A 19,569-nucleotide genomic window follows, 5' to 3' on the forward strand; every position below is an offset into this window, starting at 1 on the left:
GGTGGTTAGTTATTTAGTTACTTATTTCGTTGGTTACCTAGTTCAGTTAGTCACCCCGCCAGACACCAGGGACGTGTGACCCCTAGCCTTTCTCGTGTTTAGGTTAAAGAGAGGAGTTATGTCGGCCGACCCAATGTGGTACAGAGTCCACCGGGCAGGATTAACGGCCTCGAATGTATACCGGAGTGCCGGTACAGTAAGACTGAAACTTTTTGCCATTACGGAAGCCAATGAAATCTTTAATAAAGTCTTCTCGGGCTATCAGCCTTGTTAGTTGGTGTACAATCGCCGACGTTTCGAGGACAGAGATGGTCCTCGAAACGTCGGCGATTGATCACCAACTAACACGGCTGAAAGCCCGAGAATACTTTATTAATGAAAGCCGCCGTGAAAGCTTCACATCACATATCAAAGAAATCTTGATAACAAATTTTATCCTCACGATTAAATATATTCCATTGAATAGCCATATTCCTTTAGGCATTCTTTGCAGAGCGCATAATAGAAAGAATCATTAACATGTTGCATCCGTCTGCAATCAACCGTTAATAAATGACAAAAAGAATTCAGATTGTGTATCAATGCGGTTTCATACCCGGAGTTCACAAAGCATTGAATCATATATGAAGTTTCGAATATATGGAGAGCACCACATTTGTAGTTACAATCCCTGAAAAATAATGATATAGCTGAGGATAATCTATTTCTCGTCAGAGATTAAACCTGATACCTACGAATATGACAAAAACTACTAGGCCAACCAGCTCGGTTCATTAATTTAGAAAAAGTATAGGCCTATGGAAATGTATCAGGAACTTACGTCTAATGAAAATAAAATAAATGAGATAGAAGTTTCGGGACATTCTGGGGAAGAACAACGATCTAACTAAAAAGTCTGAAAAATATTTCTTGTTATTCTATAAACATTTAACAAGATCTGGAAAGTTGAAATCTCTCAACGAAATAGGCTATGCTCATCCTTTAGTGCAGTTAAGTGCTTACGTCACTGTCCTTTCTTACTGCTATAATACTCGCTAATCAGGATAGGGATGAACTCGCATTCGAATTTCTGGTAGGAATATTGCACGTGTAACCTGCCAGTTTTAACACTGAAATCATTTTTGTGTTATCAAAATAAAACAAATGATGTTGTGGTTTCCTGAGCATCGTTACAGAAAATACAATAGGACACGCTGAGTTTCATTTTTCAATTTATTTTTATACCCTACATTTTTATTAAAAGTTCTGAACCACTGATTGATTTATCAAATTAGTTTAATTATTTCTGGGAAGTGAAAATGTGATATTTTTCAATTTTCTGATGCTTCAGTACGTTGTATCACTGGCAGAGTGAAGCTTTATTTGAGATCATACACTGAAACGTGTAATCAGATAAATACCCAGAGGACGCCAGGCTGCGTGCGTATCTGAGCGTGTGCGTACACGCGTCTCTCTGTAAATTTATGTAAATGTGATTTGTTTATGACGTCGAATGCTTCATCAACTCCTTAAGATATATAAAATCGAAAACATACAACCTTTCAGAAAATCAAACCAACCTGATTAGAGGAAAAATTCAACTTTTATTCAAAACGTCCCTAACTCCAGTTGAGACCATCTGTCATAGTTCAAAATTTTCGTATTGTCACACATGTCACTCTGTCTTCAAATTCCATATTCCGTACGACGGATTTAGATTAAATTGTGTTTGTGTGTGTTCGAAAAGTGGTAAACATCTTTTCTACAAAACAAAAATATGTCCTTTGTCTTTTATATTTTCGTCACCAACACTTACAAATATTGTTTTAATGAAGGTTACATTTTGAATAGAACAACATGTATGAAGTCGCCACACCTCGGAGACTGCATTAAAATGTAAATTGAATTAAGTGTGAGTAGACGCCAAATGGAATACGGGATACTACAGTATGCATTTGTTCCTTGCACTTGAGGGTTCCATTTCATCTTCTGGCTGCATAATTAAGGCACCATTATTTTCCTACTAGGCTCAAGGAAGCGACTCACGCCTTCTATTAATAGACATAAACCAGATTACGATCTGAAGGGTTTCATTTAGCCCTGTGACCTTAGAGGGCAGGTTATGTACCCTTATAATTTGGGGCATCAGCGCCAGTTGGTTCAAATGATTTGTGCAATATAAGAGGTGTGTTAGTTCGCGTTAATGTCTACATGACCATTACTAAGTAATCAGTGATCATTATGTCCATCCTACCTCTAGACGGCACCAAAGTGCTGCTATTGTTTATTCGAAACAACACAAAACGATGCTTGCGGCATTTTGAACAGAGTCCAAAATATAGTTCAGTAAAGCTGTAGTCATCATCATCATCTTCATCGGGGCTGTGGAGGTCAGGCTCCACGCCTCTAAATGACGATGAGAAGTGACAGCCTCACGTATTAAAACTGCCGTTAAGGGACATTGAAATGAACTGTACACAAAAGCGATAGTGGTAGTAGGAAAGAGATTGAATTCATGAATTTAAACTTTAATCAGAATTTCACATAAAAACAAGAACAAATGCAATAACGTGCTGTCGCCCTCACGAGTTTCTGAACACACATCTCCGTGAGCAGATAACTCGAAAACAATGGAACAGACCCTATACTCGTCGTGCAAAAGCGGAATCGGTGGTTGCATTCAAAAGCGATCCTCAAAAAACGTGACAAATTAACTGAAGATAAGAAACGGAAATGCTTTAAACCTGCAACAAATGAAACTAAAACACAGTTGCCCTTTCTCTCATCGTTGAAAAATTTAATTACTTATAATAAAGCGCGGTTGAAGCGTGGGCCTTGTTTGCTTGGACACTGGGACCGTGGGTTCGAATCCCACTCGAGGAATGGATGTCTGTCCGCGTTTTTTCTTTGTGTTGTGCTGTCTTGTGTAGGTAGAGGCCCTGCGACGGGCTGATCGCTCGGAGGCCAAGGCCCATCGAGGGCACAGATAATAATATAACCACAACAACCAACAAGTTTTCGTCGAAATGCACCTTCCTCAGTCGTCTAATACTCCATTGTATACAGCGTCTGTAAGGAATTCCTGCTGGCTAGGCTACCTGTCGTACTACCATAGTCGAATCTGTCATTAGCTTGCGGGTTGAAGGAAAACAAACAAATATACTATGTCAACCAAATACGTACATTATCGACACAGGAAATGAGACAGCGAGATACGAAACGTTGCCGCTAGGAAATAATGTTTGTCGTGTAGACAGTTTATGCTTGTATGGGATCCCCTTGTCTTTACTTTAACGGATCTCGAGGGCACAGATTCGCTCCGACTACAGTACGCGGATTTCTGTGACCTCGTATATACAAGAGATGAACAGCATTCAATTTACCAGAGCTGCGAAAACAAGAGAATTGAAACGAAACTTGTTTGGAAAGACGGAATAGGTCAGACCGACTGCTATGTGCAACTACACATTCAGGTAACAGGTTGGAATAGTTTCGGATCCCTGTAATACACGGAGCGTTGTTAACCGACACGAACTTACAGGCCTGTTTACCGTGACACATAAAACCACAAGGTGCGTAAAGATGTTTGTCTTCTGGGTTGTTGCTCAGTGTAGTATCTCTGATGATGGAGACAGTAAACTTCTACCGCATTACAGTGTAACGACCCAGAAGACAGTAATTTTCATACTCGCAGCCGCGAGATTTTAAAATCTCACAAGTTGTGCTCTTATACGTATTATGAATTACACAATTTCACACTAACTGAACTTCGAAGTACTGAAGCATGCAAATTTCATGCCCCGAATGCCTGGCGCCCATTGACTATGTAAACTGTGTTCTCGATGGAATCGTTGTATTACTGTGAATGGAACACGTGGTATATAGATTCTTCTCAAAATCACATAACCAATAACGTCCCGAATTTCGAACATTTCCTCCAGGAACATTACATGTGGATTCTCGAAGTATTATAACAACAGAAGTCGGCTTAAGTATATTATACGTTTCCATAGCTGGGATTTTTATTTCAACATGACTTTTAAAAATTTTCACCGCAATGCTACGCATTTAATCAAGCATCACACGACAGCCCCTCCCATGATATTCATAAGATATCTCGTCTAAAACATCTGTAATTACAGAATGACTATATTTCTGATCTTAAAAAGTCAATAATAATATATGTTCCGCAATCTCAATCTCTCAACAATTGAAGCTACTTCTGGCTTCACAACAACACATAAAAGAGTACAGTTTTATAAAGAAAATAACAAAGAAGGAATTGATTATCAGAACAGTTCAGCATTATATCCAAAAATCTATTTTGGCACAAACAGACTTGTCTTTTGCAGACTAAATACACTGATAGAAAAGTTTTGGGGTAAATAATAATACTTAATTTAAATTTCTTTAGGAACGCAAAAACTTTTCTGTAACTTCAATTCAAACGTCCGACTCGCCTACACGATTTATTGAAGTATTGTCAGCAAAAACGTCACAGCGTCTTTGCAAATTATTCAAATGGAACATTCTAGGAAACACAATTCCACGAGGTTTCAGCTTATTTACAGCGGCAAGTATGAAGACCGTTGTCGTATGGGACATTGCGCAATGTAGACTGGTAGAGGTTTGCCTTCACTTCAGAGGTACTCACTGAAACGTTGGTAAACTTCTACCAGAATACAAGACGAAGTATCTCAGAATACAATTATCTTCATCCAAAAGCACGTTTCACTCTTCAGATGGTAGAGCAATATACTGAATTTGCGAACGTTCAAATATATCGTACCGTAAAATGTAACGGGGTTTCCTTTAAAAAAAGTGTTCCCTGAGTACAATATGTTTAAGCAGGTGTATACAGGCGCCATGCAGTGATTGTACTGAACAGTTAAAGTTACCTCATCGTGGTCCGGACATCTGCACGAACCGTTTCACTTTACTGAACGTGAAGACGCCAAGGGACGATCATTCGTGTGGCGTCGAAGCCGTATACCGCGGCACTGAAGTCAAGACCAGCAGCATCCCACCCCGATCTCTTTACAGAGCGCATGAGCAGTGGACAGGGCGCCGTCCTGTTTCTGGAATGAGATCTCCCCATGCCTTTCAGGTAATCCGTAACATGGATTCAGTCAGATCTTCATTCCCAGCGGTGTTTATTTAATTACCCTTATTCCACTTCACTGATCGTAGGAAGTTTAAACTTATGAAGAGAGTTAGTGATGAATTTTAAATCATTATGAGGGTAGCGATCATGGCCTATTTTAATATACTATTCCAACATTTGCCTCGAGAAACTGAACAAATGACTCATAGTCCAAAATCACGACACCGGGTCTGTCTCCGAAATGCCGTCAGCCATCCAGGTTGTAGATAACGTAGATTAGGAAATTTCCAATAACCAAATGTAATAAAACTACCTCTTCCAAAATAGGAGTATTTTGGAATTTTATCAGTTTCTTTGTTTTCAAATTAAGGAAGGCGGGATTTCCTATTACATTGTGACTGAGATATAAAAACAGCTAAAAACTCACAAAGCAACCAATGGTGCTTAAATTATGATAAGGAAATTAACAAATGCAAATATTAACCCAATAAACAGAGATAAGACGTTTATAGGATGGTGCATATTGCGAGAGAAAATTAGTAATTATTATTTATTTCTTGCTAACTTCAAGAAGTTGTCGCTAGTGCTTCCAAGAGACAGTGATTAATCACAAGGGGTATTTGCTGAAGGGAAGAAAATCTGTAGGGGATTTGTTGACGTCATCAGAGTTTCAAATAATCATATTCAGCCAGGATCTATACACGTAATTGCTGCTGGCTCAAATCCAAACCAACTTGAAGACTTTGTTATCGTAACTGCGAATACACAGAGCGTCCAGTTGCAGCCGAATGTGGTATGAATATTGTGAAACAAAATACAGAAGAGAAATAATTTCGTTTTTGTTCATTATTAATTATACCTACCGGCGTTTAGACCGTACGTAAACCTACCTTAATTTGACTAAGGCGTATTAAACAGTGTTGAATGATAAATGGTTGTGTAACTACGGGCAGTGGATTGAAAAGGATGCGTCAGAAAGCATTTGTAACACGTCTCATATTCAGGGTCACTGAATACGAGATTAAACATTAAGAAAATTACAAGTTACAAATAAAAACCCATCAACTTAAATCCACAACACAGTTACTGGTATTCTTGTCCAGTGAAAGAACATATTTTCTTCCAACAAAAACAAGTAGCAATGAATCCTTCAAGCCTGCTAATCATGCAATCTTCCTGCCATAGAAGAGAAATAGTGGTATTTACATGTATTTGTATTTTACTTCAGGACGCTGCCAGTAGCTCATGTAGCGTCGAGTGACAGGGTCGTTAATATATTGAAAAGTATATAAAATGAAGCGATCGTGGTGTAATTCTAGGTACTATAACAGAATTTAAAGAGAAACTGAGGAAAGTCGTGAAAAATGTCAGTCAGAATAACCGGTCTACGTACCAGGACCGAGCGAGACCTCCAGAGTATGAAGCAGGGCCACTCGGTTGCATGTAGCTGAAGATGAAGCGGACTTTCAGCATTCGACCATGCGTCCAGAATGACGAAAGCATTCTTAGCATCAACACATACAAATTTCGACCAGAAGATTTTTCGATGTAGATGGTGTTTATCGAAATACATTAGATTTTTATGCAAACGAAGAGTCGATGTGGAATAACATTTAGTTTCTTTGATAGTATTTAGTAAACCCCCCATCCCCAATACCAAATATCAAAATCCCCGCTCACCCACAGATACAGCGAAGTGCTTAGAAGCTTGGAATTCGTAAAGACTCGAATCGTTATGTTTGGCCTTACTAAAATGTAAATAAAATTGTGTGATCAAACACGATTTTTTTCAGAACGTAATGTCCACAATCCCTCGAGGCGTTAACTAGCTTCGAGCTTTATAAAAACAGCATGAAGGAGCCTCTGCAGGTTCAAAGCAATAGCAAACGTCTGTCAGAACGTGAAGGCAAACAGCAACAGAGAGGCTTGATTACAGGTTCAAAGAACGACTTACTGACCACCAGATAATCTCTGCGCTTCTTAAATTGTCTGGTGCGTTAAAGTTTGCAGATAGCTGTGATAACTGATAAAATAAGTGCTAAAGTGATTTAGTGCTGATCTGTCGTTCTTCCCTTACAGGCGTCTTGTGGAATTTGCACATTTTTCGTTTCTTTCATGGATAAGTATTGTTCCGAGAGCTCCGTTTTCTTGTTTCACTCCAATAACACTGATTAACGTATTGATAGTACAAAAAACGCTGTATTTATGCACCTATTTGTGAAACCTATCGTTGCATTGGTAGGACCATCACCAGCATTCTATGTACACAGGAAAAAGAATAATACAAAAACGCGGACATACGTTCATGCCACCGGTTGAATTTCAGTGTTTGAGAAGTTCCAGATCACACGGGCTTCAGACCGCTGGAAAAGTGTTACGGGAAATGGAACCAAAGAAGACATGAACACTGCATTCGATTCTGAAGTTTGCTATTAATCCATCACGAGCAACGCCATAGCATTCTTCTAAATCCCACCCCTTCCCAATGGTTACACGGTTTCTGAAGCTGATATAGCACAGTTAAATAGCTAGTGAACTATTCATTCAACATTAATGTTTAATAAAGTCGAGGGAATATCTAATAGTTAGAGCAGGAACATTGTATTCATAAAGTACCGTGTTCGGTTCTCATCATGAAACTAATTAAATAGTAATAACAAACCTGTCAGTTCAATGACAACAAATCACCTTAACATGCGAGCAGACGCAGTACCGGAAACTTGGTCCTGTAGCAGATACAGATTAATTCAGAAAATAAACAGTATTCAACACAATGTCAGTATTCCATGAAGCAGAGTCCTTATGAAATTAATGAGCGACCCTCGTAAATACCGTGAGTGGCAAAACTGAACAGAAATAGAAAGCCTCGAATAGGCTTGTTTGAAATGAGTGGTTTGTAAAACCGTGGTTAACGAAGGATCGCTTTATCAAAGAGAGTGCTCATTTGATTACGAAATTAGTACCGTCCTCATCAATTATAAAGCTTGTATTCAGACAACAATTGATACACAGTAAAGTCAGCTTCAGTGGATTTGTTCAGATTGCGTGCCATCTCTTAAATACCTCAATACCATTAACCATTTATGTGTGTATCTATAGGTTGTTACTATGTTTGCACATTCTAATGAGATATAATTATGGGCAGATTATGGCACACTGGCAGATTTATTGTACATATTACAAAATGTGTTACCAGTAAAACATTGACTCTCATTTCGAATTAAAATAACAATCACTTCAGTAAATCATATTATACAATTATGACCATGTTTAAATACGTACAGTGGGCACAATATAACTCCGAGTTTCACTGACCGTTACAAACACAAAGGACTCCTCCCTGTATATTATCTGATATGAAATTATTACGTTTAAACTGTAGAAGTAGGGCATGAGGGTTAAGGGATGTGACAGATTTGCTAGTGTTTTATCAAAATTTCATCGACTGTGTAAACGTTAAAAGGGGAACAAATATTTCAGTAACACTGCACACGCTCAGGTACACTCTTTGTTGTCTCCCCACCCGGTGTTCTTTCAGCCATCCCTTAACTTTTATTGTGACGTAAGACAAGTTCTTATTTTGCGTCCACTGTAGCTGAACGAGTCTCAATTACTAGTCTCAGTTGGTTAAAGCTCTTTATTTTGAGAAGAAGAGAAAGAATCACGCTGCGAGGGCAAAATGCATAGTTAATGATTTTTAAAGAAACTTGTGGGATTAGATACAGTTATCACTTGGCTTTAAATTGTTAAAAAAGTTAAGCTAGCAAACAGAAGTTGGGGAGGAGGGGAACACTAATGCGCAACGCAAATAATTAATATTTTCATTTTATAATGCCAAATAGTTTCGTTTGTTTCGCAGACACATTAAATGATTTTATATCCGTACAGACTGTTAAACAAACATAACTTTTAAATTAAATTAAGCGATATTAAACAAGCACAGCCAATAAATAATGGTGCGTATAAGGGAGCAACATAATATGACAATCTGCTTGGCGTTTTGTAAGTTAATCAAATATGGCAAGTACGTATTTGCCATTAAGTTTTCTTTCATTAGGAAGGGTGTCGAACAGAACTTGACAGCGTTTCAAAAAACTAATGCGTTAAAGTCAAGCTGACAGCTGCAGACATTTTTGTGTGAAACATCAGAATGTCTGGCCATCTGCATCATGCGACTCAGAAATAGTTCTGAAATAATCTATGAGATTTAAAGAATTATGGCTCTTACCTCTTACCTCTACGACCCGAATACGTCTTCAGTACAATTAAATGTACCGTGTCTTTTTTGGTCTTATTGTGCCTCGACACTTTAGCGGGTCGTTCTTTCTTCTTAGGCTCTGAAGTTCTCTCCCACTCATTCTTGCCCTATCTTTGGCGTTTCATAGCCGCAACACAACCGGCACTTCGCCCACACGAGTCACCACGAATATAAAGAAATAATCAGATTACGAACATTTCAATTTTCCGGTTCGTGCTTCTTGTACCAGAGTAAGCCTACGTTAATTTAACGACATTCAAGGGGAAATGACATTTAAAACTCGTGGAATACGTTCGCACAAGCTGCACGTAAGAATACTTTACCAGGAGTTAGCGTCTGCGAAGTTGGTCTGCATGTTTTACCTCCAATCTTCGATAAAGTTTCTTACTACGATCTACAAATTTAACTTACACCATCCTTACTTTCAACCAGGCGTCACGGTGTAGCTTCTAGTATTTGAGATGTATCAAGTTCGAATCTCATCACGACTAAGTATTTTTGTGACTTTCCTCGGGTGCATATTTAAGTAGAATGTTTTACGACCGCCTCCTTCCACCCTCAACGCGATATGAGTGACGCAGTCTGTTCAAAAAGCTGATTTAGCATTCGATTCACGAGAATTCTCTGCATTATCGACAATGCGGTATTCCTAGCGAGTACGCGTGTTTAATGCTACCCCTGATTCTGAAGTAGTGGTATATTTTTAATATAATATCAAAACCACAATACAACGCAAATTGGAGGTCCAGTGACCAAATTCAAACGTACAGTTCCCTGATTCTATCAGCGTCTGTACATGGTCAGTCCATCCTCACACTGAACAAACCCAGCAATAAACACAAAAATTAGTTAATGTATTTAAGACCCGAATGACATATAGAACGATGCACCGAGAAATATTTATATGACTTTCGTGCATTATTTAATAAAATTAACATGAAAACCTGAAGGGACGAAACAAGACGACGGGATAGAAAGATGTCTCAAGAAGCGAAAGAGGGGAGTGTTTCCATGCCAGGAAGAAGTGGCACTGAACGCGGCACAAACACTAAAAAATCATGAAGCGAACGAAACCAGAAAACCACGACAGAGGACTATCTTTTAAACATGACAACATCACCTTAACTTTGTAATACTGATAATGTAAAAGTGTAGCGCTCTAACGGCTTGCCCCAGGAAAAAAAACACTCGGGAAGCACATGACTTGCATCTCTTTTCTCGCCTTTATATTTTCCAGTATTTTGCCAAATAATAGAGTTCTCCTACTGGACATTCTGCATAGTTTTGTTACACAATAATCTGAACTGTTGTAATCTGCAAATAGATGAAGTGTATTGCTCTCAGTCCATTACTTTTCATCCCATTCAGCACAACTGTGATTCAGGACAGAAAATACAAACGACAGCAGAACCCATTACGACATTGGGGATTCAACCAATCTCCGAACAGTATTCTGAGCGGATAGACAGATATGTACCAACCGTGTAAATTTATTTCAGTAAATATAATTCGATATTAAATAACTTTTGAAACGAATGCTTGTGGAGGATATCGAGCTAAACCTCATCACATTCTTAACCTCGGCAATAAATGGATTTAAGTTGTCAGATTCACGGCAGTACTCGTTTGGTAGGAAACTGGGTTGCTCCAAAGGAGATTTGACGTGGATCAGAAGAGAAAAATATATTACTGCCTCTTATTCTGCTAAAATAAACCGAGACAACACGTGCACTTACCCTGCTGAAGGCTAAAGGGAATTCAGCGTTTTATTCCTACCTGCTCGGGATATGTTTACGTCCAGTCAATAATCATTGTTAAGAAATTAAATTTAATTCAGCCCAGAGACCAATTAGACGTATTCACAGTCGGAATTATTGAATGCACCAGAACTGCTGGGACAATCACACAGTTCTAAGTATTCATGCATTTATTCACAAATACTGAACGCAAATAGCGCTTGCATAACCCAGCAATCCAGCCAAGTGGAGCCGTGACGTAGCGTTAATTGGGGTCGCCCGACACGCGAATCTAACACCCAGCGTTCCTGCTTAATCACGTTCCGGCACTTCGGGGCCTTCGACTAGAGACGCAGACCACAGGAGTCCAGAAAACTGAAAGTTACGACATGCGGCACAAGAAACAGCACAGAACAGAGGAGGAAAGGAGACAACGAAGAGGAGACAAATGGAGAACGGAAGGATTAGAGGAAAGAACAGAGAGAATAAAAGACGGAAAGTAGAGATAGATTGAGAATGGAAAGAAATACAGAAAAGGGGAAGAAAGAGAATGAGATGAAAGGAATGAAGAAAGAAAGACAGGGCAGACAAACAGAAAAAACAAACAAATTTTTTTGTGGTTTTATGACGATGAGGATGGAGATGATGATACGGTTTATGGCGCAGTGTAGACTCGTCGGTGGGAGAAAACGTTTCGGATAAACATATTATCTCCAAACATAAAGTGACAATATATAATTCGTTGCAAAATTCATCACTCCACTCTGTGAGAAACATGATAGTTAAAGTTAATTACAAATGCAGTTACCAGCTAAACCGTACAAGAAGCTAAATTAGGTGTAGGCCTATAATTTATCACTATATAGGATTTTAGGTTTTAACGACGGTAAGTCTGAAGATTATGAGCAAAGATCTCTGAAACGTCGGTATACTTCTACCAGACTTCACGGCGCAACAACCCAGAAGACAACAACCTTAATTTAGCACTAAATTTTCGCTTTCATTCTGCAAACATAACCTGTCTGTTCTAACTCATTAATAACTCGAGGAAATATACATCTCAGTAGCAGAGACTGGATATATTTGTCACGCAGGGTGACATCATATCACGTAAGATTTGAGGTTTTCACAGCTGTGAGTATGAAGATTTCATCGCTCTGATGACGGTGGCAGTATGACCTCAGAAACGTTGGTTAACATCAACCAGACTACACAGCGCAACAACCCAGAAGACAGAAATCTTCATATTTTTAATCGCCCTGATGACGGAGGCAGTATGACCTCAGAAACGTTGGTTAACATCGACCAGACTACACAGCGCAACAACCCAGAAGACAGAAATCTTCATATTTTTAATCGCCCTGATGACGGAGGCAGTATGACCTCAGAAACGTTGGTTAACATCGACCAGACTACACAGCGCAACAACCCAGAAGACAGAAATCTTCACAACATATCACGTTTTAGAAGAAACTTAAACACTTCGTTTTGTAATTTGTGTACTCATACCAGTCCAAACGGACGTAAATTCGCTGTATAAATTTTCCGTATTTTCGTCTTAACCTATGTACGTACTATAAGGGTTTAAGGACAGAGGTCGGATTAATCCCGCCTACAGTTGCCCCTTGTTGTTGCTTTGGCAACATCGTCTCTGTAGAAGAGTCGAGCAACAAAATCACATAAAAGTTTAGCTCATGACACCAACAGAACAGAGATCGCCAGCCACACACCCGCGTGTACTTTCTTGCCCCAAGAACGGTTTGTGGTTTCGCCGAGAGAATTTGGAAATATTCATAATAATTTATAAACATAGGAGATGGATGGAACTGGATCAAACTGCTGTCCAGTGACGAACTGGACTATGACAAATCCTGACAACTTCAAATCCGTTTCTCCCCTCTTGTTATAATAAAACACACAGTTTTAGTAAAGAGACCCGGAAGCCGAGCCCAGTGCATCCAACACAGCAGCGATTAAGTGTCAATCCGTAGTGTATTCGTATCTCTTTTTCCCGTTGCGCTTACCTGAGTAAAAAAACTCATTTATGTAGTATCAACACTGCAAACGCTTTCATATTCAAAATCTTCAACAACGCGATTGAACACTACCGCCGCAAAGTGCGATAACTTCTCCGACAGCAGTGTTTTGCGGGTCAGTTGTAGCGTAAGGCTGCTATCGACAACAGACCGAGACTCGGTATCGATTGCAGAACTCGTATTTGCGGAGGTGGCTACAGGATGTCCCTGTAACAAAGCTCCACATTATGACGGCGTATGGGCAAAATGGAGGCAAAGTAACACTCATTTGCAATATAGTTAGTGAGTTTTGCGGGAGTTTTATCCCCGGTCCACCTGGGATGACTTCCGAGTACCCAGTGAAAATTACTCTAGAGACAATTATTCCTCTTCTGATACAATTATCTTTGCAAATTTAACTTCCTGTTACATTTCACGAGCCTCGGCCTCGTAAAGGTGCGTCTGGAAACAACCAAGTACTGAGGGCGCATTAAATATTTTTTACTAAAAATATACTGATGACTTCCTTAGTAATAAATTTATAAAACATTATACTATACAAAAATTATCGGGTACTTATATACTTCAGGTACCTGCGCTGCACTAGTGAAAGTCTGCCGACGGTTCAGAGGTTCCTGCTGCCTCCACCATCAGGGCTATAGCCAAGAATACGATGACTGCCTTATGGGTTGTTGCACCATGTATTCTGGTAGAATTTTCCCATCGTTTCAGAGGTATTTGCTGCCTCAATTATCTGTAGATTTTTGTTCTCTGTAGGTTATTTAATCCTAGACGCCAAATCCCCGCCCTTCTGGACCTCACAAATGTTGCCTCTGGGACAGCAATTTACTTTAGGAATACGAGATTGGATGCTGGTATGCTTGTTTTTCCACGTAGGTTGTTTTTCTACGGTTCTTTTTGCGTGTAATCTTTGAGCGAGGATTGCATTCCCTCCTGGCTAGCAGGAGTAGATGTCTTGTCCAGCGTTCAGACCTGTTCTGTAGATAAGTGAGGTTTGATGTTTCAGTGTGATACATGGCCTTTCCACTTCTCATTATCACATGTTTGATTACGCCTATGGACCGACCCTCTTCCTGCAAGAGTCAAACTTTCAAACGTGGTAAATTGCGTATTTAAAGCTTCTAATTCTATGGGATTTCAGTGAATGAAGAAGTTAGTTGAAATCTCGACTGTAATTTTATTACATGCAGAAAATTCGGTTGATTACTACATTTTCAAATATTTTACGATTGTTTCTTATACTAGTTTGAGGTTAAGAGTTTTAATTTTAGTATGTTAAAATCTCGTTCCTTCAATTCATCGTAGCTATTCGTAACACACATATTCTTCAATAAAAACGACAGAAAGATTAGTGTTTTCCCTTTTCGATACTGTTCATCAGCCCCTGTTTTATGAAGCCAGTTCGCAAATCAAGTGTGTCGTTTTGTCTTAATTGCTAAATATTTCTCTTCCAACTACATTTTGTAGAAGAATGTTCCTGAAATGTCACGGTTCATTATTTCGGCCTTCACATTAAGAGTTCTGTCTGCGTGTTGCAGAAGGCTCGAGATAACTAAAATATTTGTGCCATTGTGTGTTTCCTCGTTATCAGAATTACGTACATATTTTTAAAGAATTAAAAGCGCCGAATGTATTCAATTAAGCACACCACATGCAGCGACAAATATCCATTTTCTTTATAATGTATTGAGAATTGGGGTTAGGATACCATTCCCAGCTACCACCAGAAGGGTGGCTAGCTACCTTCTGATTATTTCAATCACGATTCTTGTCTTAGCGGCCTGCATCTACCACGTCCGATAGTACAGATGCTTGTTACGACCAGGTGGGGGAAGGAGAAATGGTGGTGCCTTATCACTGCGGATAGGATGTCCGGCGGGTTTCTGATCAAACCATGTCAAGATTAGCAAGGCGATAAGCCGAGTTCATGTCACACTCAGGAGACTACTGCAAACAACGGTAAGGCACCAGAAACATTAACGCCATAGCGAATCCTGACTTTCTTGTTATGAACTTCAAAGTCTGCTTTAATATTCGGCAGACGTCTCGAAAACAAGAGGAGATACTGATGTTGCGTGTATTGTACAACTTGCTGGCCTACAATGCAGTTTCGGTTCAATGACTTTGCGAATAGAAAAATTGCCTTTCAATAGCTGATTATTTCATTTACGAGTCTAATCTGTTAAGACTAAAAAAAACATATCTCATTCATTATCTGACGTCATGTGCTCAGTAATTTTCAATATGACTCGATTTCAGATTCGCAACGTTTTGTAGGCAGAAAAATACTCTGGTTATAATCAACCACTGGGAACGGAATATCCCAAGGGTCGAAAGCGTTTCAAACATTCTTTTTTACGTTAGAAACCTAATACAGTTACAAATTAGCAAATTCGTTTTGCAGGAGCTTCCTCGAGCACATTTTATTTTCCCCAAAACTGTTCGTCGTGCAGAAAGTCTTTCCTTCGTGCGATGCATAAAAACGCAAAACATTTGACCCCGAAGTTAAACTTTGACCGGCAGCCCCGAAGTGTGGACGTTCACATACTCTCTCCGTGTGAGAATGGTTAACACAAAACACAGCCTTCATCACGTCATGGCGAATACTTGGACTTAACGAAATATCAGGAAATCGATTTCCTAACTGTCTGCCATGATACAACTGTAACGTGGTTATCTCCTTAGCAATAGGCGTTTATCTGCACTTAACATCAATTCCATTTACTCATGTTTGTTCTTGTTATTGAAACGATCTGTTACGAACCGTGCACAATAAGAACTTACGTCACCGCACCTTATTTCCGTTATCAGATAAACACGCAAGAAGAATGAAGAATCTTCCCTTATCTTTCAAAATGAAAGCTGCTCAGTTAGTCACAGGAGAGATTATGGTGGCTTTCATAGAAAGCTTTAAACTGAATTATAACAAATTACTGAGCAACCCACGCAGAATACAGTTCATAATCACCTTAAAATATCGACCCCACTTAATCCGGCTGTAACTACACGTTTCAGGAGAACATTTATTTAATTCCCAGATAGGCGACTAGCTAGTCTCATGTTTTCTTTATTTTATTCAGCAGTGCCAAACGAATGCATGGACGGTGTCTCAAAACATGTCAAGACAGATTCATTTCATACACCCTCTTCTTCGTTTAAGATCGTATGTAAGGACAGAACATGGATTGAAGTTATTTGAGGAGAGGGTAGTGAGAAGTATCTTTCGACCCAAGAGGAATGAAGTGGCAAGGAGCTGGCGAAAATAGCGTAATCAAGAAAGTCATATTTTATAGTATGTAAATAACAATAAAATTACCGTCACACCCAATAATAATTATAAATTTAATGGTACAATTGAGTGTTAAATGTTTAGACCTCAGTGGGCCGCCTTCGGGCGATATTCTTTTATTTATTTATGGTTAAAAACGACGGTTTAGATACGAATGCAACGAGTACTTCGAAAGCGAAGTCTTCAGTGGTCCATTTGATAAAATAATTCCTGTCACATGAATCATAACTATCAGTCAATCGATATTCAGTCGACAGATAAGTGGGACTACGGTGTTTATCTTAGGATTAATAACCGCTAATCTCTGTGACGCCACTCCGAACGAACTGCTGTGCGTATGTCCATACTATAGGTTGATTAAAAATTAGTTGTAACTGGACGCAGCACTTACAGCAAGTCAGGAGTTATAATCCCACGATACACCAGGCGTTTGACGCTGAAGAAATGAAAGATAGATTTGATGCAAGTAAATGATGTTTTTATAATAATCTTCCTCGGACCAATTTTGCCTAAAACAAAACATGACAAGAGTAAAATATAACCTACATTTTCCGCAAAGGCGCATGATTGATTGATTCTTGGTTCATTCAACGACGCTATCTAACACACATTTTTAATTATGAGTAGCAAGGGATTTGGAATGAAACAAAAGCCGATTATTTTAAGATACTTTTAAAAAAAAGTCCTTGAAACACTAAAACTTTATTCACTTATAGATTATTTAACGACGTTGTCTATATAGCTTAAAATAATTGATAAACAATGAATTGATACGGTTAATAAAAGAAGCAGTCATGGCCCAATTAAGGACAGAGACACAATTTGTCTGAATAGACTGAGAAATGCGAACAGAAAACGCAGTCCAGCTAGCCGGAGACTTATCCGAGATATGAACCCGTGACTATCCAAATATGGAGCAGTGGTGCTAGCCATTAGGCCGGTACATTCAACGCATGACACGATTCTTAATTAAACTGGGTGTTCTGAGATATTATAACTGCCGCATTCTGAGAGTTCCCATTTGTCTCCATGGCTGTGATCCTTATCTTAGCCACATGGCATAGTATGATGAGCTTAATTAAAATGGCTTGAATCATCGAAACTCATGCGTGTATAACAAATTTGACACCTACAGGAAACAGGCTAAGTACGAGTATAAAATTGCTCTATCAGAATATGTTACCTAGAACTGGCAAAGGTAATTCAGGGGGTCTGAATCCGCGGCCTGCATACATGATTTGTAAACTTGTATGATTAAAAAATGGTTACCGTTTACCATATAATACCTTTTCTTAATGCCGTCAATATTTGGTACTATCTGTCGAATCGCAGCAACTGTTCAAAGAGCTAACACAGATGATTTTACCAAGCATTTAGAGAACACAACAGAAATTAAATCAGATGCTGAAATATTTCTCAATCACAAGCGGTTACAGGCATCTCATTAATGAATGGTTTTGCTAACAATAACTGAATAAGTGAACCTGTATAAAACAGAAGGAATAATGCAGTGGCAGTTTTAATATACTGTAAAGACATTTCAATAAATCTATCTCATTATTATAGTCTATAAGGAATGGTGAATGTAGATCCAAGTCTTGAAAATATTGAGAACTCCTGGTTTACGTTGTACAGCTGCCCCTGTTGTGGAACAAGGACCTGTGCAATATAATCTTCCAAGCAAACAGGCTCGGAGATACAGGAAATAACCTCAGCAGGAATCGAACTCAGGGCAATTTCCCGAAGTTTTGACCTTCTTATGATTTCTTCCCGATCTCAAGAAGTAGGCATGCCAAGTTTGGTGCAAGTCGGGTTTTGCGTTCTAGATCTATAAATGCACACACACTTAAACCCTGAATTTCAGCATTATGTGTAAGATTGTTTAGGCGAGTTTCGGTTTTAGATGTTTAAGCATCTTCACTGCGAATTTATATATGGTGCAAGATTTAAAACGTTGACCTGTAACAGTCATAGATCAAAACAGTAAAAACAGTTCACGCAAATCAATAGCTTCAACAAAAGTTACATAGGACTTCCAAAGATGCAGGGCTGTCCTAACACAGATTGAGCTCTATTTTTCTTGGCCAATAAATCACTATGGTAACGCACAGATAGTACCTTGAATTAGGTCACGACGCTATTATCCTCTCATTCGATGATATATAGTCTGAGCTACTGAAACCGTCATTTAATAAACTATAAATTTTAAAAAAAAAAATACAGTAAGGCCATCTCCACTGGAAGAAATTAGCAATGATTTCGTGAAAATTAAGCAGCTGGTAAAAATTAATTACTACTGATGAAATACAGTGCAAGGGCATAATTTTCTATCTGCTTGTACACAGTGACGTTTAAGTCTAGTCATGACGATGAAACAATGTCTCATTGCTGACACAGACAACTCTTACCGCTTGCAGCATCAGTTTCTAATGAAATAAAAAAAAATCTCGTTCAACATACGTGATGCAATCTTATCATATAGATAACAAAGTAGTGACTTATTCCGGGGCTTGCCCAAACGTTTCGACAGGCTGTCGCATTGGAAGATTTAATATGCTATGAGGACCGGGATATGCCATCTGTACCATAACCAACACAAAAATGGGCATTACTATAAAAATATCCTAAACGTACGTCATTAATTTAAAACTTGGGCCTGCCTTTACCCCACAGCAATATTAGTATTTCGGTTTCATTTTTTGGAATAACAATTTGCATCAAAACATGTAGAGGTTCCGCGAACAACATTAGACCCGCGGGCCGTAGGTTTTTGTACCCCTGTCCTGCTTCCATGAATAACATCTAAAAATAATAAATTGGCCCCGTTGTCTTCCTGATGAGTATTTTTGATAACGTATCAGTAATGTGACGATGTAGGCGGTAAATGATGTTACCAATAAATAATGCGGCAGGTAAAAAGACACGGACAGTTCCAGGTGGTAGGTAACTGTTGTATAGTTTTAATGAAGTGGAACCGGATTTAGTAAAATATGTCTTTAATATAGGCTATTTCGAAAACATAGAATCAAGTGATCGCAAATTAGCAATTTCGTTAATTCTGAACAAAAACAAATTTCGTGCAAAATTTATAAATCAGATTTCATGTAGCATACTCTACAACCGTTCTTCATTCGAAAAAATTCTTATCTGTCGCCATACGCTGTGTT

At 38.8% G+C, this 19,569-nt stretch overlaps 1 protein-coding gene across 2 annotated transcripts in view; it reads right to left on the reverse strand.

Moving 5' to 3' along the window:
- Window positions 1-19,569, reverse strand: part of LOC110839199 (lutropin-choriogonadotropic hormone receptor) — a 112,926-nt gene that overhangs the window by 50,943 nt on the left and 42,414 nt on the right. The window contains exon 1 of one of the 2 annotated variants that reach the window (XM_022083135.2): window positions 4,878-4,989. The exons of the other annotated variant lie outside the window; for it this stretch is intronic. Within the exon in view, the coding sequence (XP_021938827.2) occupies window positions 4,878-4,882 (5 nt within the window). The 5' untranslated portion in view covers window positions 4,883-4,989. Of the gene's footprint in view, window positions 1-4,877; window positions 4,990-19,569 lie in introns of those variants that run through there. 2 annotated transcript variants of the gene reach the window in all.

This window comes from Zootermopsis nevadensis, unplaced genomic scaffold (genome assembly GCF_977971745.1).
Source record: "Zootermopsis nevadensis isolate Lab colony 2312 unplaced genomic scaffold, Znev_1.0 Znev_ptg000021l, whole genome shotgun sequence".
In the NCBI taxonomy this organism is placed as follows: domain Eukaryota; kingdom Metazoa; phylum Arthropoda; class Insecta; order Blattodea; family Termopsidae; genus Zootermopsis; species Zootermopsis nevadensis.